The following is a 26,105-nucleotide window of genomic DNA, read 5'->3' as shown; positions in this document are numbered from 1 at the left end:
TTCATTTGAGGTGCGTTTGATTCGCTGCAAAGCTACAGTACATACCTAATGAGGGAAGGATGACAGATAGACAGAGATATGGACACAGACACAACACACACTTAAATATTCAACATTCATTACGCAGAAAAGACCCCCAATTATCATACCAAACTTATTGTTCATCAACACTAACTGCTGTAACCTCAGTGCCTGATGGGAGGCAGCTGCCCCTCACTCAGTCAGGGCCTTTGTGTTGAGCCCAGTATTTCTGCCTCTGTTATTAGGGGATTAGCCAGACTGGCCGTGTTGCAGCTGAGCACATGGTGAGTACATGATCAATAATGGAAGGCTGCACAAACACAGAGGAACAGTCTCACACAGGCACATGCACCCTGAGCAAAAGTACAAACGGTTACGCAACAGACATGAGCAGAGCAATCAGCTGTGTTATCCATTTATTAGTCTGCTCTGTCAGCAAGACCACTGTCTTGTTGGGGTCATGTTTGTTGTTTTTTTCTCTATGTTTACATGTCAAACCAGATGAGATTGGGCAGAACAGTTTACGCAAGTAGTCACACCAACTCCAGACATGTTTCAAAGTTTATGTCCTGGGATTGATTTAACTCCAAAATATGTCTTTATCAAAATTACACATTTAGAAGTTTAGTTCTAGAACTTTAAAATATGTTCCAAGCAGATCTTTAAGTCTAGATTCTGTTCTCACTGGACATATCCACAGCATGACTAGAACAACCTTTAGTCACTTTAAAAAATATGAATAAAGTAAAGGTCAGAGAAAACAGTATTTGACATGGAAGGGATCAGGCAACCAGTGGTGAAGAAATCCAGACTTATATACTGCTGGTCTGATGAGCCTGATGCGCAGCAGGTGCGCAGGTGATTAGGCAGGAGCCAGCAGAGATTGTAGGAGACCACGCCCAGACTCAGACAGACAAGGGAACAGACAGACAGATGATAATATGAAGGGAAAGGGGAAAGGAAAACACTAGAATAAGACATGTGAGCAGATCCTAACACCTGAAGACATAGAAGCTTTTGTTAGCTAGTTAGCTGAGCAGTGAAAACACCTTTGTGAAGTAACAACCAGCAGAACACATTTTAAGAAGAAAAATTAAGAAGTAAAGCTTAGGTTTTCCAAAGATTAAACAAAAGAGATGTCACATTAGTTTGTGAGCTTTAGAGGTGCTGGCAGGTGGATTTTGTTACATTTTGACAGAGACAATCTGTCCTTATTTCCAGTCTTCATGCTAAGCTAGGCTTAACAGCCGCTTGCCACATCTTAATACTGACAGATACACCATCAGCTACAACTGTAATTCTTGGCAACAATGCAAATGAGCATATTTCCTAAAACGTCAATACATTCCTTTAAGGTAGGATGGAAATCAGGAGGGTACAGAGCTACTGCAGGTGCATCCATTCCTGCTGAAAGGGATGGATTTAGGAATTCATCGTCTGATCACAGTCATCACTGTCACAATTCTGCTATGGAAGAAGTCAGTCCACTCTTCATATTGTGCAGATCAGTCAAACGAATATGATATAATTCATGTATTATTCATCTTTGAGAAATGTGTATGTATTATACTTGTATTCTTATTATATTTCTAGAATAAGAATATAATTATATTTATATCTGTTTCATATTTGTGTAATACAGAATTTTTTCTTGGATGTCAAGGTATATCTGCAGTCCGGTTAGTCACTGGAACAATATAATGAAACAGCAGTCCGAAAAGATGATTTAAACTGTGCACAACGTTGCTGCAAACTTATATTTAGCCCAATGCAAACATCTACAGGTCCATGTGCAACGTGCCATAACATGAGAACCAACTGCACGTGGTGTGCAATGACAAAAACTAATAAATGCAACAATAAAACATATCACACAAAGATGCTTCATAAGTTTCAACACTCATTTATTTATTTGCCTTGTTTTTTTCTTGACAACTTTTGTTACGTGTCCACAGACATGAGAAAGAACTCCAGAACACTCAAAAGATAAACGTGAGCACTGAGATTAAGACGTCATCACAGGCTTGGACCTGTTTCTGCTTCTGTCAAGCAGCTCAGAGCAAGAGAGCAGATCTGGGATGATCTACCCGGTCCACGATGACCACCCCACCCACACTGAGCTGAAATGTGCAAAACCTGATCCCAGATCAGCACTCTTCACTCTGGCGTGACGCTTGACGAAGCAGCAGGCCAGTTCTTCTTAATCATCATGGTATAGAGAGGAAGAGAGAGTTAATATCATCTGTGTGATGAGACCCAACACAGAAAATCTCCATTTATATACAAGACAGAGCCAAGAGGAAGGTTTCCAATTAGTCATTACAAGGATCATGAATGACAATACTTTACAAGCAGCACTTCAGGGGGGGAAAGCTGTTCTCATTAGCAAGCGGTAAGTCAGGAGAGAGGGACAGAGTACAGTAGAAGGTAAGTGGACCAGCATGCTTCGATCCAGAGCTATGACAGTAAAAAGCGGCCAAATATAAAATAATCAACTCATTTGCCTTTCAACAATTACTGGCCGGTGCACTAAGACTGTCTCACAATTTTTTTTTTAATTATGATACCCTTGATCTATTAGGGCTGGAAGCATTGCAAGTCATCTGCCAGTTTCCAAAAAAAAAAAAAAAAAAAATCAATGCAATTTGGTGCAGCATTGTTGGTGTTTTGATTGCTGAAGCAAAAATGGCACAGTTTCAAAATCCAACCTTCTCCTCCCTTCAGGACAGGGCTGTAATATTTTTTAAACCAATCTTTTCCATACATTCTTCAAACATCTTACAAAATCATAGTAAATAAAGATGGTTTGTGCATGAGTGCAATATATTATAAGAACATAATCCGTCCTTTAAAACTTTATAAATAAAACTTTCCATTTGTCTTCTCTTCCAACAGACAGCATACAGAATATATCTTTTAACTTTTTACAAAAACAAATAAAGTTGATTATACCAAGATGACCCACAACATTCAGGAATAAATGCTGGACTCCCTCTGAATTCTTTGCTGACAGACAGAATATCCTTTTAAAAATCGCAACAAATCTGAAGTGAAAAGTGAAAAATCATTTTTGTAATGTGGAGATTTTGTCCAGATTTTTAAAGCATTGGGCTGCATTGCTCAGCAGGTTGGTTGGCCTGCGGCGTGCAGAGTCCCAAATACTTTCTGATTGTGAGTCAGCTTTGACAAAAAACTGATCACAACTGGTGAAAGGAGGAAAATGAGAAAGACAAAATGGCTGGCTGACCACGTCTTTGATAGAGATTCACCAAAGAAGAAGCTGTTCTTCTCCACAGTGAAAAGGGATATGCATAATATCTCTTTAAATGCACATAATACAACACAAATTCAAAATAATATCCACATTCTTTCTAGCAAAGGCATGATGTTTTTAAGTCACACTTTTTCATAATACTGATTTAAAACCAACGCTTGGATCATCCTGGTATAGTGCAAAATAACAGACAGCAGGTAGAAGCAACTAGAAAACATCCCTGGACATGAAAGTCATAAAAACGCGACTCATACTGTACTGGTTTCTGACACGAGCATCAGGCTGTCAAATATCTAGCAGCCACAGTACAAAAGCTAAGGGGGGGGCCATTTACGGTCAATGATAATGAGATACACGCTGTACTGTACTGTTACAGGCCATACCAACATACTATAATAGCATCATTGATAATATTCACTCTCCAAAACATTAACATAGATCGTCAATATAAAACAAAAGATCCATAGCATCTAATTGTACTCAACATAAAAGCTTAACCTCGGACACATGTAACTAACTTTATGTCTAAGACAATGATGAAGGAGGGAGAGAAGAAAAAGAGGTGAAGAGAGGGAGGCACTATCTGGTGCATGGACAACGCTCTTGCCCACTCAAAGCAACTGCCTTCAACAGATTACAGGTCCATGGTCAATCACAACTTCCCACTTAGCTACTAGATGAGACTTCAATAGTAAAAGTATTTAATGTAGCAACTCGGCTGAGCCGTAACAGACAGAATAAGTGCTCATTTGATTTAAGTATAACTACTCATCTACAGTACAGTTGTCCTCCTGGTGCATTATCATGTAAAACATCTTAGGTCAGTTTAGGTAGAATTGATTAGTTTAAAGACATATTTCAACATTTTGGGATATACGCTTATTCTCTTTCCTTTTGCAGGCTAAGCTAAGCTAACTGGCTGCTTGCTGTAGCTTCATATGTACCATATAGACTGGTATCAATTTACTCATCTAACGCTTGGCAAGAAAACGAATAAGGGCACGTCCCAAAATGTTGAACTATTCCTTGACCATCTTAAACGTCTGATAACACAAGTGGACACTGACATGAAGCATTAAAACAAGAAATCAATGCTTTGGTTAAAACAACTCATACATTAATTCAATACAGACGATAAAGTGCCATGCAACAAAACTGGTCAGTGGTCCTGTCACAAATAAATAACAGTGCAGAGAAGCTACAATAGCAACAATAAATAAGATTATCCTTTATGGTTCTACGCACAAGGGGTCGTGTTAAAAAAAAAGCACACATCGAGAACAAGGACGTGAGTTATCTCTCCTGATAATGGATGATTTTGCCTTCGTCTAGCCAACAAACTCATGGAACCAGTTAAAAAAAGGAACAACAACTTACACTTTAGTCCTAACAAATCCCTCATGCTACTTCAGGGTCAAAACGGCTGACCTGTTCGCGATCTCAATCCTCTGCAGTGAATCGGACACACTACGCTGTAGAGCACCAAGCCAATCCAAACTGAGGTAATGTCCAGTATATGACGGATGCATGTGGAGCTATCAGCCCTGCACTTGCACAGAGAAACATCCCCTTTGATGTTTTCATTTCCCCCTCACCTGATGGCGTTATTTAGAAATACATGACTGGCTGATTTAAAACTGAGGACTTATTTGCAGTTATGATGAATGAAGGAGGGGCTGACCACATACTAACTTTCTACAGGGAACTGGTAGCCTCACAGATGACAGACTTCTACATGAAAACTATTCAAAACTAGTCCCAATGCCCAGCACAGGTATGTTAATTAACAGGTCTGGTTAACAGGGTGGTTAGTTTGTCTTACGTCTCTTCTAAAGGTCAAGGGGGAGCACACCATGCAGGGTTTTGAGGTGGCAAAAAACAGATAAAGGTGGGTTTGGGGATGAGCGATCGAGTGATGTTTGGGACTGGGATGGTCGTCATACAGAGGGTTATTTAAATGGTTGTATGTGTAAGTATGTTTATATGGTCTATGTTCATTAGAGCGGGATGGTGAGTGGAGCTTTTAGATTGTATTGTTTTGTTTGTTTTCCACCGGGCCAGTGGACCTCTCACATCCTCTGAGCAGATGGAGCCGACTGGACCGACTTTCTCCGGGAGAGCTTTGACCTGAGGAGAGATAAAAGAAAGTGGAGGTAAGACTGAAGAAACAAGGAAATATCTGTCAGATAAGTTTCCTGACAAGAACTTGATTCAGATTCATTTGAATATACTTCTTAGATATACTTAGATGTACTACATTATTTTTGTCTACCTAGTGCATGAATTGCATGTTTGTCTGTGGAGAAATGTTACTTTCACTAAATATTATCTGTCAGTGATTCACAGCCTGAGTGTCGGGATGCCTCAAAGGAAGAAGTGAAGAAAAATGGTGAGGGTCACCAGATCCTTACATTATAATGAAGATTTTTTTCCTCATTTTCTCTAAATTACTCAAAAGTTTCATCTCTCCAGGCCATCTAAAATCAATCAGATTGGAAGTCTGCATTCATTTCCTGCTGATTAGCACCAAATTACATCATCTTTTCCAGGAACATCTGGGATTATTTCCAGTTGCATCTTGGTTTCTCTCTAGGTGCGACAGCGTATACAGTTATATTTACAATGTGTAAACATAAACAGGCTCATCTGTGTTGCTAATATCTCTTTTTAACAGCTGTCCAAGATGCTTTAGGTGGATTTAGCGCACTACTCACCTGATGGTGCCGGCTAAAAGAGGGTTAAAAGCATACAGCCAGTCGTGCATCTCTTTGTCATTGGTGGCCTGCAGCAGAATCCCACGATGCTCAGTGCAAACAGCAAACGTGTTGGGAGTCTGGAGACAGGAAATAACGAAAAAAAAAGGTGAATTCAGGATCAGTGGGTCACTATTTATTTAGTTACTAAAGATCTGTTCCACTATTGAACTAAAGCTGTTTCATACCCGCAGTAAGGTCTGTTTGTCTTCGCTGTATTCCACCTTCGCAGACGACAGGTTGATGACGGCTCTCTCCACGCTGTCCCTCTCGCTGCGGTACAGGTAAACGTAGGGCCGGCGCACCACCACGTAACGCTTCACCCAGCCGCTGGTGTGGGGCTCCAGGAAGTGCAGGTAGCCTTTCTTTGACACAATGGGGCTGCACACAGTGGAAGACAAGCTGATGTTAAGACAAAAAAAAAAACAGCTCGACCCCAAGCTTTCTTAAATGATGCTTGTTCCCAACATGAAGACAGTTTAGAAACTGAATGTTGATTAAACTGCAGTGACTCAGGATCATGTACTGTGCGTGTGTGGTCGGACCTGACACGAATCTCCTGTATGTCAGGAACGAAGGTGCATCCTCTGAGAGCTTTCTTTCTGTCCACTGGGCTGTACGGGTCCAGATCTGGTGTGGAAGCTCCTGAACTGGGTTCAGTGTGTCTACACAACATAAACAATAGTGTGACAAAAGGAAAATGGTTTACCTACTAGAAAAGCACTGTGCCTACAGTGCACCTGTTCATCTGACCCTCCTCTTTGACTTTTTAATTTTTCATGAGACAGTCTCTTCCTAACGAGTGACTGACTTGTGCTTTAGTCGAGGTCAGTTTAGAATTTTTATTTTATGCTAATTTACACTTCTGCCTGACTACATTCCAAAGGGAAATACTGTTTCACTCTGCTGCATTAATCCGACAGCCATAGTTACTGGTTACTGTGACTGGTTACAGATTAAGAATTTTCGTACAAAACATAACCACCTCGTAAAATATGATATACTGTAACAGATTAAACTACCCAGTAACATGAAAAGCACATTCGGCTCCACACTGACCTGCTGCAAAGTGAAAATACTGTTTACATATTACTGCATCAGCATAATAATCCTGTTATACAAAATAATAAGACCCTCTAAAAGGAGATAATTTGCGTAATGAGTGCTTCCACTTTTGATAGTTCAGGAATATTTTGCTAAATATATTTTCTGTACTTTTAACATGCAAGACTTTTTCATATAGAGTATTTTTACATTGCTTTATTGCTACTTTTACTTAAGCAAATGACTTGACTACTTCTTACACAAGAGTCTATAACCTGACATCAATACGGTGTATTAAACTGACTAAGAGTGAATCCCATTTCTCTTTTCTACCCCTACCCCTTGTCCCTTGCCCCTTGAAACGGAGTGCCAAGGGGTAGGGCCGAAAGTCAACCCCTCCGAATTGGGACACCCCTTCGACAATCGCGTACGTCATCAGTAGTCGCCGCTGCCTCTTACGTAGGCAGATGCGACAAGCTAATGCTACCGTCACATTCGATTTGTGTATGACATTCCTGCATGTTGTATCCCACAACGCTGTCAATGTAACTGAATACCAGCAGCGAGGTTGCCGAAGTTATTATTGATAACGTTATCACTGCAGATTATCATCAGGGCTGCCCACAGAGCACCGCTAGTGGCATTCAGCCTGGCAACAGTAACCACGTAACTGAAGCCTCGACTACTATCAATTTTTTTCGGGTTTTTTTTACGAGGAAAATGACCACTACACATTGAAACAATGTTAAAATAGACAATAAAGTGGTTTTTGTACATTTTAAAACTTCATTCATGGAGAAAATACCGGTCTTGCAAGGCATTCTGAGAAATCTGTTGTACCCCTCCGTTTGGAGTGTGCCTCGTAAAAATCTCCGTTTGGAGGGGTACATAGCCCTACCACTTCCCCCTACCCCTCCGTCATAATGGGAATTGGGACACCCCTACCCCTCCACGTGAACGCACAAAAGGGAGGGGTAGGGCTAAGGGGGAGGGCCAAGGGGTGAAATGGGATTCAGCCAAAGTGATGAGCAGCAGCACACATACCTAATGTCATAATGCCCCTCGACCAGTGAGGGGCAGGTGGAGGATGGAGTGAGCGTGCTCAGTCCAGACGAGGAGGAGTCTCTCATTAGCGACGCAGACATCTCAGAAAGCTAAAACACACACAATCACACACAGAAACACATTCGCGCGTGGAGAAGCACACACACAAGACAAGAGGGACAAATACAGACACAGACAAAACATACCGGCAAACAATTAAGCACAAACAACACAGACATGCATTCAGAGAACAACTCAATCAGACAATTTGTCATTTTCTGGCCATGCACTGTAGAACCATTTCTGTACCACTGTAACACAAATCCTCATTATCTAAGAGCCCCTCGCTGATTAGCATGTTAAAGAGGACATGCAGGAGTAACACTGGGTTAGTGGAAGCCTCGCAGAGTCTGAAGAGGAGGGACAGGGAGGGATGAGGATGAGTAAAGGAGGAAGGGGAAGCTAAATTATTTTAAGGTATGAAATACGGATATGAGGGTTTTGAGTTAAGCAGCAGATATGAGTCAATATCATATCTAATCCAGCTGGGTCAAAGAAAGTCCATGAATTATTTGTGAATAATACTGAACCCAGGTCTGCTGACTGGTTAATAAGACATAAGATGGAGAAGGAAGAAAGAAATGTTAAAAAGACCTGAAGGAGTCTGTGCTGGACGAACGATAGAATAATGAATGACTGCAATGGCAGAGAGTGGCTGACGTGTGGGGCTTAAATATTCTGCGGTAAAGGCTAAAGGTTCAGAAGGATTAATGGGCCGGGTTAGAGGGCCTAGGCTGGGGCTCACCTTGCTCTCACTGGCACTGCTGCTCACCTGGCTGTACTCCCTGTTGAAGGTGTGCATCAGCAGACGCAGACACTGGAAAAGAGGAAAGGGAAAGATTTTTTTTAAGATGATGCTGAAAAAAATCTGCATCTGATCAAAAAAAAAAAAAGAGCTAAACTGAGATAGAAATGGGCTCAGAGAACGGCAGTCACCTTGGCAGCCAGCTCCCTCTGCCTCTGGTTGGGGCTGTCGGGGGCAGGGCTGCTGCTGGGACTGTGGCTGAGGACGGGGCTCTTTGCAAAATCGCTGATGTCGCTGCTCTTGTAGAGCGCATCCTGTCCCGCCTGCAGAGTCGCCTCCAGCTTCTCCCTCAGCAGCAGGTAGTGCCTGGTCTTCTCCACCTAAAAAACACCAACCGTTACAAATTTAACTGCAACGGTTGCGCTCCGGAGAGGCTCAAAGGGTGTTTTTACCGGGACTGGTGCCATCTCAAGTAGGTTGTACAGAAGGTTATGCACAAGGCTGTGCAGCTGCAGAGTCACCCTTAATTATACATTTACACTTGGTTTGAACAGAGGTTGGGCAGATTGGAGAGGTCGCTCATCATTGTTTCAACCCTGTCTAGTGAAAATCCTGTATCTCCAAATTAGCTGATCTTAAATTTTGAGCTAACCTGATTAAGTGTTCCTTCATGAGTTGAGAAAATTCTGGTTTTTACAGGAGAGCAACAAATTGGGGACTAGTCTGGCACCTGTAGTGAAACTAAGGCTCAGAGTCAATCAAAATATAATGAACTGCACCTATTCCAGTGGAAAACACTTCCCTAATCATCCTCTCCAGGTGCCACCTTTCTGATAAACTTCTTCAGCCTGCAAACTGACCTCCTGCAGTAAACTGAGTTTCTCCAGCTCCCACTGGTGGTCCAGGATCAGGCTGTCACTGCGAGGCCTCCACCCAGCCAGGTTCTCCTCTCCTCGCACGTATGCCACCGAGGTGTCCAGCACGCGCCTGCGACGACGCTGCATGCCTGAAGAAGTGGAATAAAATGTTATCAAAGCCATAACACAGTTGAGGAGGACATGCTCGTCTTATTTTTATAGACTTTTTCCGATTTCAATCTCACCTGGACTTCCATTGTCGGCCACATGGCAGAGGGTGACTTCATAGACTCCAGTGACACGGTTACTGAGGAGGAGACAAGTACTTAATTAAAAAAAAACAATACGTTTTGTGGATCAAGAGGTTGTATAGTCCAGAATCAGTGGAAGACTCAGACTGTTTTAATCCATAAATCTGTACCTCTCAGAAGGCCGGAGGCATCCGGTGCTGAAGAGGTTTCTGATGGAGCGAGAGGCTGGAAGCTTTGCGTCACGTGAATAAAACACCATGCAGAAATCTTTGGTGATCACTGTCGGCTGAGTGCAGTTCTCCATCTAATTAAATTATATGAGACAGCAACAAATCAGCCTGCAAAGTATCTGGTTATAATGTGGCTGAATTGCTCTGAATTGAGTCTCAGCATCATCAGAATGTTTTAGTAGAAGTTCCACAAAGAACAAATGAAGTAAAATCAAAGACAGGATGTCCTCTCCAGTACCTCTAGATAAGCAGAGAGGGTGATGTAGATCTTCTCCCCATAGGGAGTGACTCTGTTCAGAAGCAGAGAGTTGTGCATGGAGCTGTCCCATGCTGCCTCAAATCGGTAGAAAGTTCTGCATCGCGACAAACAAAAAGGTTATCATCTATCTGCGTGAGTTCTAAAGAACGAAAAGAGTCAAGCAGATGAAAAGCCTGAGAGCAAATGGACATTTTGTTATCGGAAACAAATGCTGAAAAGATGAAAGTGATTGTCAGTTTATACCTATGATCAACTCCCAAGGAGACGCTGCCATGAACAAAGAATAAAGAGAAACAGGACACGAGTTAGAAACTTTTAACTGCAGCCGTTAAAAGTTTGAACTCTGCAAACAATACTGACCCATGCAAACTGAAAAAGGCATTGAAGGCAAATCATATTTGACTATAAGAAGCACACAGAAGCAATGTTACAAAATTACTAAAGAAAAACAACTGATCTGCCCATATGACACAGGTCCAGCAACGAATTAAAGAGGAAACTGTAGCTGAATACCAAGGAGTAAATACACAGACTAAAATCAGTAAATTAGAAATCAGGCTAAGAGACATACTTGTCGTTGTGTTTCGGCCAGAAGTATCCAGAAGACAGGATGTTGAGGGAGAGGATGTTTGGGTCTATGATGGTCTCATCGGCCTCTGGCGTGTTTCGAATACGACCTGAAGTCCAACAAGTCACGATGAGACAAAAACAGTATTTTTGAAGATTTCTTCCCACTAAAAGGTGTGTTTGAATTATGTTTATTACTCACCAATAACCAGCTCCTTCACCTCTTTCCACTCAATATCATTCCCTGTTTCATGAGCGATGGTGACTGTGATCCTCCTCTGAATGCCCTGTGGAGTCAAGAGAGAAGATGGGAGGCAAACCAGTTTGTTACTGGAGCTCCACTGAAGACAAAAATATACTCCGGGCGAGGGTGAAAGAGCTGATAGGGTTGAGTTGGCTGAATTTGGTTGACGTATTGTAGTTCTGACTCTCCCAGATGTTTAAATGATGGTGTAGAAATAAGAACAATGTGGAAACATGATGGCAGTTTTGCGTAACATGGACAGACCTGATGTAAGAGGAACGTCCCGTGGCAGGGCATTCCGCCTCTGTGGTCAACAACAGCTGGGATGTAGCTATAAACAGGGAAACGATCATTACATTAAAAGTTAATACTCAAATGTTTACCCTTACATTCCCTGCAGACACAGAAAATAAGTCTCCTTTGTGATTTATGATCTACTGTACTGCGCGGCTTTCTTTGTGGCATCAGAGTGAAACCACACTCACTCTCCATTAGCCTCCAGCTCGCAGATCTCAAAGAAGACCATGAGGTCGTATTTGGCGTGACAGGGTCCTGCGGTGGAGCGAGTCAGAGTGCTGAGCTTTGTGGCCGGCACTGGAGGAAAGAGGACGGATTAATGTGCGACAGAGTAAACCAGAGTGGGCTAAATTGAGCTGATCTGGCAGACAAAATGGTTCTTGGTGAAAACAGCAGGTTCTGTGGTTTTTAAATGCAAGAAAATATGCCACACATCATGAATGAATAACAGCTACTGATGATCTGTCAGGCACATTGAACGCAACTGCTAACCTGGTTTGGATAAAGGCATCACTCTGGGGAACTGCCTCCTGGAAGGTCTCAGTGGACTAAAAGACAAAGAAATCAAACATGAGGGAGCTTTTTCTCCAGCTAAGAATATCACCTCACAGTGAGTCATCAGCTGGTGGAAATTAAAGGCAGATTTCCTCCTGACCTGATCAGGTCTTTGCAGAGCGGAGGGAAGGGCTGCTTCTGATAGTGACCAAACACCTCGAAGACGATGGGCTGAGTCTTGATGTACTCCACGAAGGACTTTGTCACCTCCACTGTGATCTAACAGAGAGAGGAACCACAGCTCAAAGACATAACTCTTGAATAAGAAAGTAATTTGAAAGGCAAGTGCAGCAGTGGTAATATTTGTTAATAATGGGTCTGAATGTGCTGCTTTACATTTTGAACGTGGTAGAAGCCGAGCGGGGGCCCTCTGCCCGTGTTCTTCAGCGGCTCAGTGGAGAAAGCTTCGTCATGGCGGTGGATGAAGCTGGAAAAGGTGAAGGTGAAAGGTGAAGAGAGAGATTGCTGACAAAGACGAGGATGAAACCAGAGGCATCTAGAGTTAACGTTAGATGTCAACATTAGACAGAGAGCACTATTGACAGGACGTTGGTGCTTGAACTCACTTGAACTGGCAGAAGATGTCGGCGTACTCGGCTGAGATGCTGGAGGCCTGTAGGACGGTGACTCTGAAGGTGAAGGTGCTGCCGATCTTCAGGTGGGACAGAGCCTTCTCCGGGGAGAGGTCCAGAGGGAGATCCAGACCCAGACTGGAAGTCTTCACTGGGCTGTGGGGAGGCTCCATGGAGGCTACATGGAACACAGGAATGGTATGTTAGATAATTATTATCCTCGTGATTTAAGAATTTATTTCAGCACTGATGTACCATTAACGCAAGCTGGGTCAACTTTGAAATATATTAATATGTTGCTTGCAAAGAAGGACACTGATTTTGTTTGCTTTTCAACAAATAGCATATATAATCAGTGGACACTTACACTTTGTTCCAAAAAATAAATATTTGACAACTAGATTTGGCATTGAGTTCTTGTGTCTGTCTTTTGTCTTAAATCTTTATGACTTGTGAGCACAAGGTCCAGCATTTCATCCCCCTCCATCCTCCTCATTCAAATTCGTGAAGAGGGTTTTTCACTGTGTCATGATCCGCACACTACCGGGCTACACAGGCGTCGGCTCACCTGGACAGGTGTTGTTGTTGACCTCATCGGCGGAGATTCCAATCTCAGAGTTCTGTCCCTCTCCCTCCACGATTCGCAGCTCCTCCTGGGAGGTGTTGGAGTGGGAGAGACCACCGGGACATGACTCAGTCTGGAACTGGAGCAAGACAGTAAACAATCAGGTTGGACTGTAACATTCGAGCAAGAGCAGAAAATCAAATATCAGCCCTCTTGTTTCAGTCTCAACGCTCGTACCTTCTCAAACTGTTTGTCTTCAAAGGAGATCTTGGCAGTGCCTGACTGCCTCACACCAGAGCCATAATCTGGGGCCTCTTCATCAGCTGACGTGAGACAAAACAAGAGGAACTGTTGTTAATCCAGCGTCACAATCATTAATACATACAAAATAACTGAAAAGAACAGCTCCAAAGTCATGATAAGACTAATATCGAACCACAGTTTGTACCTGAGATGGCCTGCACAGCCACCCTGAGGAAGCCTTTCACTTCTCCTTTCTCGCTGACGATGGCCACGCGATGTACCAGGGGCACAGGGTACAGCAGGTTACTCAGGTACACAAAAGCCCTGAGGAGAAGAAGGATGTGACTTTAGCATCTATTGTGCAATAAAAGAACAGGATTTAACTCAATTCCTCCTCCAGGAGGAGGAGGGGGACCGCGTCCCCTTTGCTGTTTAGTCGTTGACGGACCTGCCGACCAGACGGAACCAGGGGAAGCGGTCGTAGAAGGGGTCGCCGCCGGTCAGAGCGTGGTCGCAGTCCTCCACAGCACTGCTGGGGAGCTCTGCAGCACGGTCGTACATTTCTCTCATCAGGTCCAGCCTCTGCCTGTAGGGGGCAGTATAGAAATAATAAAAAACTTACTAAAGGCCTAAAGTGTGTGAGCTGATTCATTAAAGGCACTGTATATACTACACAGGACATGAACTCCACAATTTCCATAATCTTACAGGTAAATAAATACTTCTTGACTATGAAATCAGCTTTAAGCCATGTGTTCACTGCACCTGAGCTTCTCCAGAGTCCAGTAATGTGTGGCTCCATTCTTTTGATCTTGCACTTCAACGGCTACAATGGTTCGGGGGAAAGGTCGTCTCTCCCTCTCTTTGGCCACACTGGGGGGCAGCAGATCGGGGGGAAGGGGAGAGTAGAGAGTGTCTGTCAACAGGACAAACTGGAACTGCACCTGTGGGTGACGCAAGACATAAAGCATGAGGGACTGAGTCACTGGAAGACAAAATAGTGGTTTTCGAGAGACTCACACTGATGCAAATCCAATTAAACTCACTTTTGTCACTGGCCACTGACAGACATACAAACATACATACTGACATGTGACACACGAACACATCACATCTCACGGTGCTGAATAAGGACGATGTGCTACAATAACAAACACCTTTTTCTTCAGCTCCACACTGATAGCATTGGCCTCTTTGAGGAAGATGGCGTTGCCCCAGAGCAGATCCCTGAGAGACGTGAACTGGTAGAAACGCCACTTTCTGAAAGCCCACAGAGCGAGCTCCGTCTCACGCGCTGTCCATGGCACTGGAGGGAAAGACACACGATATGTGAGTACATTTTGATTCAATAAAAGCCCGATTCAGAGACGACTGTTTGACGGTTTAAAAGTAACAGGATCACCTTCTTCTTCAGGCTCTTCCTCTTCTTCGGGAGACTCCAGGTAACGAGAGTCCACTTGTTTCTGAAGTGCTTCCAGTTTACTCTCATAGTCCTGAAAGAAAACATAAGATCCAAAGATCAAAATGACTGTGTTTGAGTTTGTATTTTTAATGGTAAACTACCGTGTCAGAGGGTACAAAGTGCACCCACCAGCCGCTGCTGTTCCAGCAGGTTACTGGCTTCTTCTCTTTCTTTGCGGTACTGGTCTTCAAGCTCCTGAAGCCTGAAAGGGATTCAACACCATATGCTCAAACAGTCAGATAATTAAATATAAGTGAGTAATAATGTAATAATGTGAGTCTACAGTAATGAAAACTGATGAATATTATATTCCATTTCTACAAATGGATTCCCCTAAATCTTACACACTAGCTCTTTAAAGGCCATAGTAACTAAGACATGAACTTAACGCCCTCTGCACACACCTCTGCTCCATCTCCTGCTTCATGTCGATGCCTTGTTTCTCCAGCAGCTCCCTCTGAGCGAAGGCCCAGTCGACGGGCTCCACCGGCGTCTCAGCGCACGGCGTCCTCTCTCGCTCCATACGAGCCTGCTCCGGGTCATTGAAGCGAAACACGTGGCTCTTTCCCATGATGATGCGATTCCCTAAAAAGCGCACGTGAAAGCATAAAAGTTCAAACACTTTGGCGTGAAAAAAGTACATTAATTACAGATTCAACCTGATATGTAGGCTCATATTTTATCCCATGATTTTGCATCTCTTCCACCCAATGTATTTCTCTGATTACTCTATAGTAGCTTTGTTTCACACCTTTTTTTAACCAAATAATGAGAAGCTTCACACATACCAGACCGCAGAATAATAGGAGATGTCACTCTCTTCCCATTGACATACGTCTCTGCTCCCTCACATGGCTCCAGGATGACACATCCTGTTCAAGACAAGATCATGTAACTACAATATCAAAGCATCTTACACATGTCATCATTCAAACACATATTTATGTATCACCACATTGTATGATGTTTTCTTAAGGCAGGCAGAGAGCAGCTGCTACCTTCTCCCTGAGAGCCTGTGGTGCTGCTGAAGGTGCAGTGTTCGTCTTTGATAAAATGGCCGCTGAGAACAATGTCTTGGCGAGTCTTGGCATTTTCACGGCCGACCCTGAGGGAAGAGAGGAGAATCCACTGGAGACAAATTCCCAGAAACAGCACGGTATATCCAGATTAGAGCTTAGATTTAAGAACCTTACTTGGTGATGCCATCTTTGATGTAGTACAGCAGACACTCCGACATCAGCGGGTCTTCGTTCAGGTTCACCAGATGAGGGGTCTAAAAGGGCCACCGTGGTGTTTGTGTGAGTTGGGACAGATGTTGTAAATATATCAAACTAGCGTGCAACAGCGAAGCAGCTCACCTTTTTGGGGGAGAAGACGCCTACAGTGCCTCCATCTTCTCTCATGGCAACACCCATCTCAGCCAGCAGGGCCTCTCTGCAATCACACAGAGTCAGAGCTTACCACTTTATGACAACAAGAGGGTTGAAGTTGGAAAGTTTCATGAGAGTTTGCACTAAATTTTAAGGCGATCCATCCAATAGTTGCAGATAAACAGCCCGACATTTCCATCCCTAGAAAAATCCAGCAGCTTAACAAAACCTTTGAAACTCGATCAAATTCATCTAATACACCCGTTTACACTTGGCCTCTCGTTTACACACAAACAGAGTTTTTTTCACGGAAAACGATCATTTTTAAAAACTCCGGCCAAAGGGGAGATTTCTGAAAACGCCAGTTATTTGTCGGCGTGTAAACAGGGTTAAACGCCATTTTAGGTTCCGAAATGTCACAACATCCGACTGAATACTTAACGTCACGTGAGCGACCTATGTTTACACTTGCGCCCATAGGTTTGGCATAGTTTTGATGCGCTCGACAGCGGATTTATCCGGGTTCATATAAACGGCAACATTTTTAAAAATGATGTTGTGTGCATGATGTTATTTTTGAAAACGGAGGGGCCAAAATATCCGTTTTCCAAAATACCCTGCTACGTGTAAACGTAGGGTAAAGCAGGCATGTCCGAACTATTCCACAAAGGGCCGTGTGGCTGCAGGTTTTTCCTCCAACCAATCAAGAGGATGCAGTCTGACCAATCAGCTGTCTGAAGACTGAGATCAGCTGATGAAATGAGTCAAGTCTGGTGCGCTGCTGCTTGACTGGAAAGAAAACCCTCAGCCACTCGGCCCTTTGTGGAATAGTTTGACAGGCCTGATCAGGGTCAAACCATCAAAAATAGTCCATTTGTTTTCATTTAGGTGGACCGCCCCAGAGGCAGGTGGGTGTTAAAAGGTGAAATAAGCTGAAAATTTCTTAAATCAGAATAATCTGATTGAATGCTGTGAAGCCATGAGTCGTGCGTGGACGAACCTGTCCATGCGTATGGCCTCAGTGCGTCGCAGCTTCTCCTCCCATGTCTCGTTGAGCTCTGCGATGATTTTCTCTGTTTCCTTTTGACAAAATCACAAAAAAATATCTAAAAATTCTATGCACTCAATTACTTTTCCTTACATTACCCACTTTATTTCTGCCCACAAGCACATCTATCTCTAACCTCTCTAACAGTTTCACCCTCATCCCTCCTACCTTGAGCCTCTCGATGGCCTCCTCACTGGCCGGGCTGAAGATGCGGTCGTGGAGGTTGCTGATGGACCCGGCGCGACTGGACAGGGCCGAGAGCGAGGGGGAGGGACTCATTCCTGTCATGGCATTGGACACTGTGGAGAGATCACCCCTTTGATTGACAGCCTGGCGATTATTCACAAAGTTCTTGTAATCGCACAGGTCTGCCAGAGAGAGAGGCGTTGCATGGAAGTGAGCAAGGAAGGACAGACGGACGGAAGGTAGGCGCAGACGCCGGGTAATTAAGGAGAGACATCGGGGTTTGAGAGGTACACGCGGAGAAACAGATAGAAAGGGAAAAAAACGGGGGAATAACAGGGAGGAGCACAAAAAAAGAAGACAAAGCTCAAATAATGGATCAAAGAAGCAGAGGTCATTTGCTTACCAAAGCCATCGCAGACGGAGAGAAAAGAGCAACTCAAACTGCCAGAGCACAAAATGCCAAATTCCTCTCTGACACTGAACTACACGTGGACACACTCGACAAGCTCACAAGCATGAGAATGTTATGAGAAAGAAAACCAAAAAGATATACGTCACTACAATGCATGAAGACCAAATACAGCCTGACGTTTTTTTCTTTTTTTCATGTGTTGCATTGTCCTAATGTCTTCCAGCTGTTCAGCACAGCCTTTGGTAGCGATGCAGGCCTCTACGAACCTGACTCACAGCTTCAATTAGCTCCACACACAGAGACCCAGGATGTTCCTCAGCAATCTAAAATGGCGTCCTCCCAGTCAGTCCTTTCTTCCATGATCACTGATCTTGTTAAAACAGCATATTTTTGCCAAAGCTGGCTATGACTGTCTGCTTCAGAGGAAGAAAACCCCTGCCAATTTAAAACTGTGTTATGAGGATGGAAGTATTAAGAGGCTGGGCTGCCCAGATCAAACAAGAGAGACAAACAAATCTTACCATGGAAAGCAGAACTAATGGAAAGAAAAAAGGAGGCCATTTTGCAGAATTCCTGGGAAAAGAGGAACTTAAGACTGTACAGCAACAAGGTTTAACCTTTGTGTTGCTCTAAATAATCATGTGGGATTTAATTATCTTTGACTGAATGTATATCTTGTCTGACTTCACATACAGTCTCTTGGGGATGGTTAGTTCGGTCTCTGGTGTGGTCAGGAAGAGGGGGGCGGCTGGCTCGGGATTCATTTGTTAAGGTGCAAAGCGCAGGCTTGCTAGAGTTATACACACATTTCAAACCAGTGATGACGGGGCCGGTGCAGCGATACGCTGATAAGACAGAGGAGAGAAGAGAATGAGTGTGAGAGACACCCACACTCCAACTTAAACTGCCATCCTCTGTTTTAAATGTACAGTCAGAAAAGAATCTGCACAGTCTACAGTCAGGTTTGTGTGTGCAGGCCGACACATGTGCATTTTCCACAGTGCGAGCGGTGCTCCCCTGTGCGACACTCACTCTCTATGATGTCTCCCAGGCCCTGTGCATACAGCAGGTCTTTGAGGCGAGCCACCTCCTCCTTCAGCTCGCGCACCAGACGGTTGTTGGGGTCCTCGTTGATCACAGCGTTACAGCGGATCTGCTTAGCACGATCAGCGTACCTGGAGGGAAGGAGGTCATCGAGTTCAAGAAGCCATTATAAGCTGAGGATGAATCCTCAGTCCTGAGAAGGACGCTGCTGAAAGTTAGCCTAAGAATAACACCCACAACTTATGCTGCAGGCATTTCTTCAAGCAAACCACAAATACTGCATCACTGTTGGGCTACACAAAGTCCATTTTCCTCAGTTGTATGCACATGTACGCAGCAAAATGCTCCAAATCTAACCAGTGCCTCTATTCTACAGGTTGAACCTGTGGTGTAAGTATGACATTATCCTCAGAATGCTAATCCAAGAGAAAAAATATGATCTTTAAAAGGAGCCCTCAGTGATATTTTCCTCACCGGAGAGTGCTGAGGGTCTCATCGTAGTTAATATCAGCAGGGCTGAGGGCGGCCACCATGGCTGTACGAGAGTTTCCTCCTAAAAGACAAAGAAAGTGAAACAGTTTGGAAAATGAGGCAGAGAATAAATTTACTGTGGTGAAAGCAAAGGTTCATCATAATGCGTGCATACCCAAGTTCTCCCTCAGAAGCCAGGTCAGAACTGAATCTCTGTAGGGGATGAAACTCTCCACCTTCTTCTTTTTCTTGTTCTGTGCACAAAATAAACACGATTTCATCTCCAAGCAGCACGTCGGAATAATATTTTAACAACATATTCTATTTGCTGTTTCAAACTTTACGGTGTTTGGCATCACTGACCTTGTTCGGTGCTGAGTCCTGGTGGGAGAAATGCCGACGTTTGTTATTTTGAACAACATAAAATCAGAATTTGTCACAGTTTATTTTTGATGACGAGTGGAAATATAACATACCACTTCAGCAAGAGCGGAAATAACTTTCCCCAGTGTAGTTAAAGATTTGTTGATGTTTGCTCCTTCCTGCAAATACAAGGAAGTAAAAGTCAGTCTTACAAAGTATTTATCCATCTATTCATGAGTGCATTTTACACTTGATTTTTTGCTTTCAAACTGTCTTTATTCAACATTTTTCTATCTCCTGCGTGTGTGCAGAAACACCACAAAAACTGCCTTAACTCAGCAGCTTCCTCTCACCTTCAGTCTGGTTCCTTTAGCTCCGGTTGAGTCGGCTCTCTCGCTGCCAGCCAAGTCCACTAGACTGATCTTGCTGACCTATGATGATACAAAATATTCTCAAAATAAGACGAAGAAGATGAAGCATCGACCACGGTGAACATATTTCACCTGAAACTGCACCGGGAGAGCTGGCAGTAAAGCGTCATATATGTGGTTATCAATCAATACAACAACACACTCATCAGATAACAACGGCAGAGATGGCCTCCGCTCAGGTCATAAAAGGTAATAAAACTATTGATCTTTGAAGGCAGCTGTGGTGAAACAAGGTTCTGAGTAAGAAAACTATTCCTCTTATTGATTTGTTTGTCTGAGAGAAAAACATCTTTCAGTCATACAGAGTTGATTTCTGAGGCAGGACCGCAAACTGAGCTTGTTGTCAGCACCTTTTCTGACGTGTTGTCCGTCTCCATGTCGTGTTTCTTCTGCGTGAAGATGATGTTGAAGACGGCGTGGGAGCGGCTGCTGGTCTCGTTCATGTTAGTCGCAGCCACGGTCCTGAAAAAAAAAGGAAAAACGCTGCATCAGGTGCACATCACTGCCTCGCACGCTCGTCTTTTCCATCGGTCATCACACGCCGTACTCTAAGGAGTCCATTCAGTCCTGCTGTTACCTGGCCTTGTTTCCGGAGTCCATCAGGTCCTGGATGTCGTTGTATGAAGTGACGGCCAGCTTGGACAGATCTTCGACGTAGGGTCCCATCAGAGGGTGCTCCCTGACGCGCAGGTTGCCTTTGTTCTTGGGATTCAGCAGGTCGCGCACGCGCTCGCAGTAGATCTCCATGTAGCTCACCTGCAAGAGGCAAAGAGCTGGTTATGTTGTAAAATGCTTTTTATGAGTTAAGTCGTTATCATTACTACTTGGTGGCTCCCGGGGCAATAAAAGATTATAAATCAAACAAATTAGCTTCCGACTATGTGATACAATAACACAACACCAGCTGCCCCTCTGAAATATTTATTTATTTCAAATACTCATTCATGCCAGCTGATACTCATACTAAATGCTCAGGGCTGCATAGACATAGAAAGCCCCCAAATGTGAAAAAACAGCATACATGTAACATTGAGTTTGACATCACTCACCTCCACTGAGTAAGACATGCTGTTGTCATTATTGCTGTCATTGATCTTGGTGAAAAGGTCCTCACACAGCTAAAAACAAAAAAAACAAACACATTGTCACTGTTGTGGTCACTGATTTGCTTTGTCGGTAGGAATATTTACCTTCTGTTGGATTGTAATTAAAGGTCAGAGATGTTCGCTGGATTACCAGAGGTATGATTCCTTGCTGGTCCTTCTCCTGTCGTCCCATCATGGTGTAGCTTTTGCCTGCTCCTGTCTGGCCGTATGCAAAAATGCACACATTGTAGCCTTCAAAGGCATGAAGCAGCATTTCCTCTCCGATGTCCTTGTAGACTTGCATCTGAGACGCATAGTTGATGTCCTCAGGCTGCAGACAGAGAGGATAAAGGGGAAAAGGCGAGAGAGAAGGCAAGTCAGCATATTTCACAGCATGAATGAGACATCAAAAACTGTTAAAGGCAAACACGTTTCTCCCACCACGAAGTTAAATACTAACATTTTTTAGCAATTATAAGCAAATCATTCATTTTCTTGCCTGATTAGTGATGCTGTGAAACTCACCGTGGTGTGTGACCAGTAAGAATAGTCAAAGTTGAAACTCTTGTTTTCTTTCGGTTGTTTGGGGTTCAGGATCGCTAAAACAGAGCAAAACAGATCAGCCAGAGGCATCAGAAACTGAGTCACTCTAACAATCTGCATATTCTTTCATTTCAGTCTATTTACTGTCAGTTTTACAGAAGCTGCAGGGAGCAAACTGTGACGGGATTTACATTCTCATTTGAACCGCCTGTAATTGTTTTAAATGTTTTGCACGCCCTGTTTTCTGTGTGATTGTTGTGTGAAAAGAAGCAGAAATCACTGAGCGATCAGTGACTGCATGTGGTCAAAGAAGAAAAACTTTACTGCCAGTTCTTAAGGAAATAATTGAATTTATCCACCAAACAGAGGGACCGCTCTGGTGGATTAGTGGTTAAAATGCATATAATCTGGCTATACTGTGATCACAACGTCCCTGGTTCAATATTTATATATATATATAATCAGTGCTGCAATGCCATTGATAACCATTGTAATGCAGTACCATCCTCTACATTATGATTTTGAATTATTGGTACCAGGATTAAAGCAAATTTACAAGCATGTCAAGTGTCAAAACCTTATTAACAGAGAGATGTGGGCCACGCTTTGAAATAATTTCACCAGGGAAACTATCCTGCGATCAAAAAGTAGCTGCTTTAAATGCACCACTCATTCTTTTTTATGAGGGGAGGGGTATAGCGCAGGTAGAAAATGAAACCAGAGCTGAGCAGGAGCAGATGCTCTCCTGGCTGTAAATCCACTACATCGCCCCCTGTGGACAACTTCAGTACAGCAGCAGCAGCGGCAGCGACAGGCACAAACAACACAGTACGAGCATCCGTCCATTACCTACACCAGCTTATTCTTTAGCTGGTCATGGGGAGCAGTGTGATGACAATATCAGCAGAACAATACAAAAAGATAACTGTTGGAAAATGTGAGCACTCACATTCAGAGCTGGAGAAGATAATGAGTTGAAAAAGTGCAAGTTTGGCTCTAACGAGGTCATTAAAAACACAGACAGGCACAACAGGCTGACATACCGCCTCTCTCTCTTTCACACACACACTCGCATCAGCTGACCGCGTCTGGGCTCAACCAGAACAAGGAGGTCTTTTTGGTTCCCGCAGCTCGTATGATGAGAGAGGAGCGCTGCAGCGGTCACTACATCCCACACACACACACACACACACACACACAGACACACACAGACAGGCTTCAGGCCTGACTGAAGCTTTTGTCTCCTCCTCTAGCTGCCAGGATGCCTCCCTGCCCACTCTCTTGTTACTGGAGGGCAAAGCTGCTCACAAAACAAATAACTTGAGGTGAAATGCTAAACTTGGCTGCATGTAGGTCACAGGAATAAAATCAAATCCGAGTGACTGTCGCTGCGTTTCTGGGTTTCACACTCTAAAGCCATGAGTCAGACTTTAAAGCATACTTGACCTTAGAACTGCCATATCAGACTGTCTTAATTATTCATATGAACGTGTTGTGATACAGGTCAGCACCTGGAAAATTATCTAAGAGCCTTTCAAGAATTTGTCAATACTGATCAGTTTGAGATCTATTTAAGATCTATTTACTGTTGGTTTGAGACAGACAGATGCAGCCTGTTCCCAGTGGCCTATTTACAACACGTGGGCAAAGGATAATCAACTGTGCAGGATTTCTTTGTCAGCTCTCTGTCAATGCAAATCAAAGGAAAAGTTACTATAATATTTCTAAAAAAAAGGAAGGAACACATCACTGCAGTATTTTTCAGATTACACACTGTATGCATAGTGTACTGCATGTACATGATATTATATTTCCTGATGCATTCATCCAAATATACTTTTATTAAGTTCTTGTTCCCATAAAAAACAGACAATCCAAACCTGGTGCTTATGTGTGCCTTGCAGCCCTTTGAATTTCCTTTGAATAATTATTTAAGCTTGACAAAGCTTTACCACAGAAAACGTTCAATGACTTAGAAAGTCTTGAATCAAATCCACTCCTTCTCCCTCATTGATAAAAAAACAAAATCTATAAATACGGAAACATTATAAACGTTTGAATGCTGGGCACGTGAAGTGAAGTCCATTCTCAGTTTCTGGTGTGAAAACAGTTTTTAAGTGTCAAACTCTGCGCAGACATGATTCTGCAGAGTGAAGCTCAAACATGCAACTGAATTCGAGTGGAGGGGGTGCTTTAAAAAAAAAAACACTGGTGGCTTTATCCATCAGTTAACTTTTATGGCCACACCGCCTCGTATAGTTCTGCAGCTCAACTCCAAGTACGCTTTGAAAAAATGACTGGATTTACTCACTTGTGGTGTTTCCTGACATCTGAATGATGCACTTGCTCTCCTTGCTCATCTCTCTGGAGTTGAAGGGTCGGACCCTCACCGCCACCTTCACCGAAGCCCCCGCCATGTCGCAGGTTGGTTTGTCAGTGAGCAGAAGAGCTGAAGATCTGTGTGGCGACACGGACACACACTGGGAACCTGCACAGGTGAACGAAGAGAGGGATTTAATGCCAGTGCAAGCAGGGACTGCGGGACACGGGCCAACCTGTCGGATAGAAACGGCCTTTGTGTTGATTTTAGATCATTTAAATCAACCATCTGCTGTCTATTGTTGTTATCATAATTAAATATTGAGGACAGGGCCTTGTAGCCTCCCTTCACAGCAAAGACTATGACACATTCTCCATTTTCAGGCCCTGAATCAGTCAGTTTGGCTTCAGCTGTGCGCACACAGCTCCTTAAACACGCTGACTAAATGGCTGGGTCATTATTTGGCAGGAAGATTATCAGCATCCCTGCTTTTGTACAATAAAATGGCTGCTTATTCTCTCGGCATCATCCTCTGGTCTCATCCATCGCCGGCTGAAGGTGATGTGATGAAACTGTATCCCCTCACTGAGACTCACCAGAGAAAAGAGCATTCATAACCGCATGGAATGAGCTTTTCAGAGCATCCTCACCAACAATTTGCTTCTGACTTCTGCTGTTTTTCATTAAAACCCTCAAATGCGGCTTTCATCTGTTTTCCCTGTTGACGATCAGATTATTTAGGGTGATTTTCACGCTTTATTTGCTTCAAGACAGCGCGGCGCACGCCCGTCTCCTCAACCTCAATCGATGAACAACACAACTCCTCCTGAGCGTCTTTATAACGAGCCATTTCTGTGGCACGCCGTCTCAGGATACGTGAGAAGACATTTGCGGCAAAGACAGCGAATATTTCTGAGCCATGTAAATATTGTCTCCTCCATCTTGCTCTGCCTGCCGCACCTCAAAAACAGGCCGCGTAAACATAAACGACACAGACTCCAAATCGTCCAACACTGCGTCAGAAAGGAGGTCAGCGCACATTTTAAGAGCTGAAATGACATTAACAGCTTCCACCAGCTCATGTTTCTAGCCGATTCACTCGGGGTGCCATTTTTAAAGGTGGATTTGAGTATTTTTCGATTTCTTTAAAAGACAATTGTTGACAGCGACGGAATCAAAACATCCTGACGCAGCGTCCTCGTTTATCGCCTCAGATGCCCAAAAGGCCTCGAAAGCACCGACACGCACACACCTACTGTCCTCACCCAGGCGTGACACCCATCAGAAGCGACGCTGCCGTGAAAAACATCTCACAGGAGCCTTGTCTTACCTCAGCGACTCAGACTCGACGACCGCAGAGGGTGAATCCTCTGCCCATTCACAACAGCGCCAGGATGCTCCGGTGCCTCCTTCTTGAATCTCCTCAGCTCTGTTATTTTTTTTTTTTTGGCCCTTCTCTCTCGTCGGTCAGCCTACAGCATCTCGTTCCTTGGCGCATCCATACATGGAGAATCCGCCGGGGGAGAGGGAGAGCGAGGGATTCAGCCTCAGCTTCAGCAGCGGTGCGTCACAGACTAACGAGAGTGGGAGACTGGAGGAGGGAGGAGCGAGGGCCGGGTGGATAAACAGGAGGATGGGTGCGGGATGCTCCAGCGGCCTGCCGTTTGTCTGTCCGTCCGTCAGTCGGTCTGAACTGAGGGGAAAATGGCGGTGCTGCTGTGCCAGGGATGCTGGGAGGCGGTGATGACATCAGCATCAGCATCATCAGCAGCCATGAGGCAGAGCGATG

At 43.9% G+C, this 26,105-nt stretch overlaps 1 protein-coding gene across 3 annotated transcripts; it reads right to left on the bottom strand.

The window, feature by feature from the left end:
* Nucleotides 1–1,908: 1,908 nt before the first annotated feature.
* Nucleotides 1,909–26,017, bottom strand: kif1ab (kinesin family member 1Ab). Of its 3 annotated transcripts, XM_070973325.1 has the most exons (49): nucleotides 25,647–26,011; nucleotides 24,308–24,484; nucleotides 21,979–22,052; nucleotides 21,605–21,784; nucleotides 21,418–21,486; nucleotides 20,946–21,124; nucleotides 20,719–20,830; nucleotides 20,291–20,368; nucleotides 20,051–20,116; nucleotides 19,938–19,955; nucleotides 19,750–19,828; nucleotides 19,578–19,656; nucleotides 19,092–19,234; nucleotides 18,866–18,904; nucleotides 17,630–17,829; nucleotides 17,414–17,493; nucleotides 16,402–16,477; nucleotides 16,237–16,316; nucleotides 16,042–16,148; nucleotides 15,832–15,915; nucleotides 15,448–15,628; nucleotides 15,173–15,245; nucleotides 14,984–15,074; nucleotides 14,739–14,887; nucleotides 14,347–14,525; nucleotides 14,030–14,167; nucleotides 13,787–13,905; nucleotides 13,576–13,661; nucleotides 13,342–13,477; nucleotides 12,768–12,951; nucleotides 12,538–12,628; nucleotides 12,302–12,420; nucleotides 12,139–12,194; nucleotides 11,835–11,943; nucleotides 11,614–11,680; nucleotides 11,308–11,392; nucleotides 11,110–11,215; nucleotides 10,782–10,805; nucleotides 10,518–10,632; nucleotides 10,220–10,353; nucleotides 10,044–10,105; nucleotides 9,802–9,947; nucleotides 9,133–9,321; nucleotides 8,942–9,013; nucleotides 8,137–8,246; nucleotides 6,594–6,713; nucleotides 6,237–6,429; nucleotides 6,010–6,128; nucleotides 1,909–5,422 (listed from the first exon to the last, which is right to left on the bottom strand). In XM_070973325.1, exons 2-49 carry the CDS (start codon nucleotides 24,411–24,413, stop codon nucleotides 5,365–5,367), a joined length of 5,160 nt encoding a protein of 1,719 aa, XP_070829426.1. In that variant the 5' UTR covers nucleotides 24,414–24,484; nucleotides 25,647–26,011; the 3' UTR covers nucleotides 1,909–5,364. The 3 variants fall into 3 exon arrangements, with proteins under 3 accessions (XP_070829426.1, XP_070829424.1, XP_070829425.1); XM_070973323.1 differs by lacking the exon at nucleotides 18,866–18,904 and having other exon boundaries at nucleotides 25,647–26,017; XM_070973324.1 differs by lacking the exon at nucleotides 18,866–18,904 and having other exon boundaries at nucleotides 8,969–9,013.
* Nucleotides 26,018–26,105: the final 88 nt, after the last annotated feature.

This window comes from Chaetodon trifascialis, chromosome 11, assembly GCF_039877785.1.
Source record: "Chaetodon trifascialis isolate fChaTrf1 chromosome 11, fChaTrf1.hap1, whole genome shotgun sequence".
In the NCBI taxonomy this organism is placed as follows: Eukaryota; Metazoa; Chordata; class Actinopteri; order Chaetodontiformes; family Chaetodontidae; genus Chaetodon; species Chaetodon trifascialis.
Note: the sequence above shows the minus strand (reverse complement) of the source record. Positions and strands in the feature narration are given on the sequence as shown.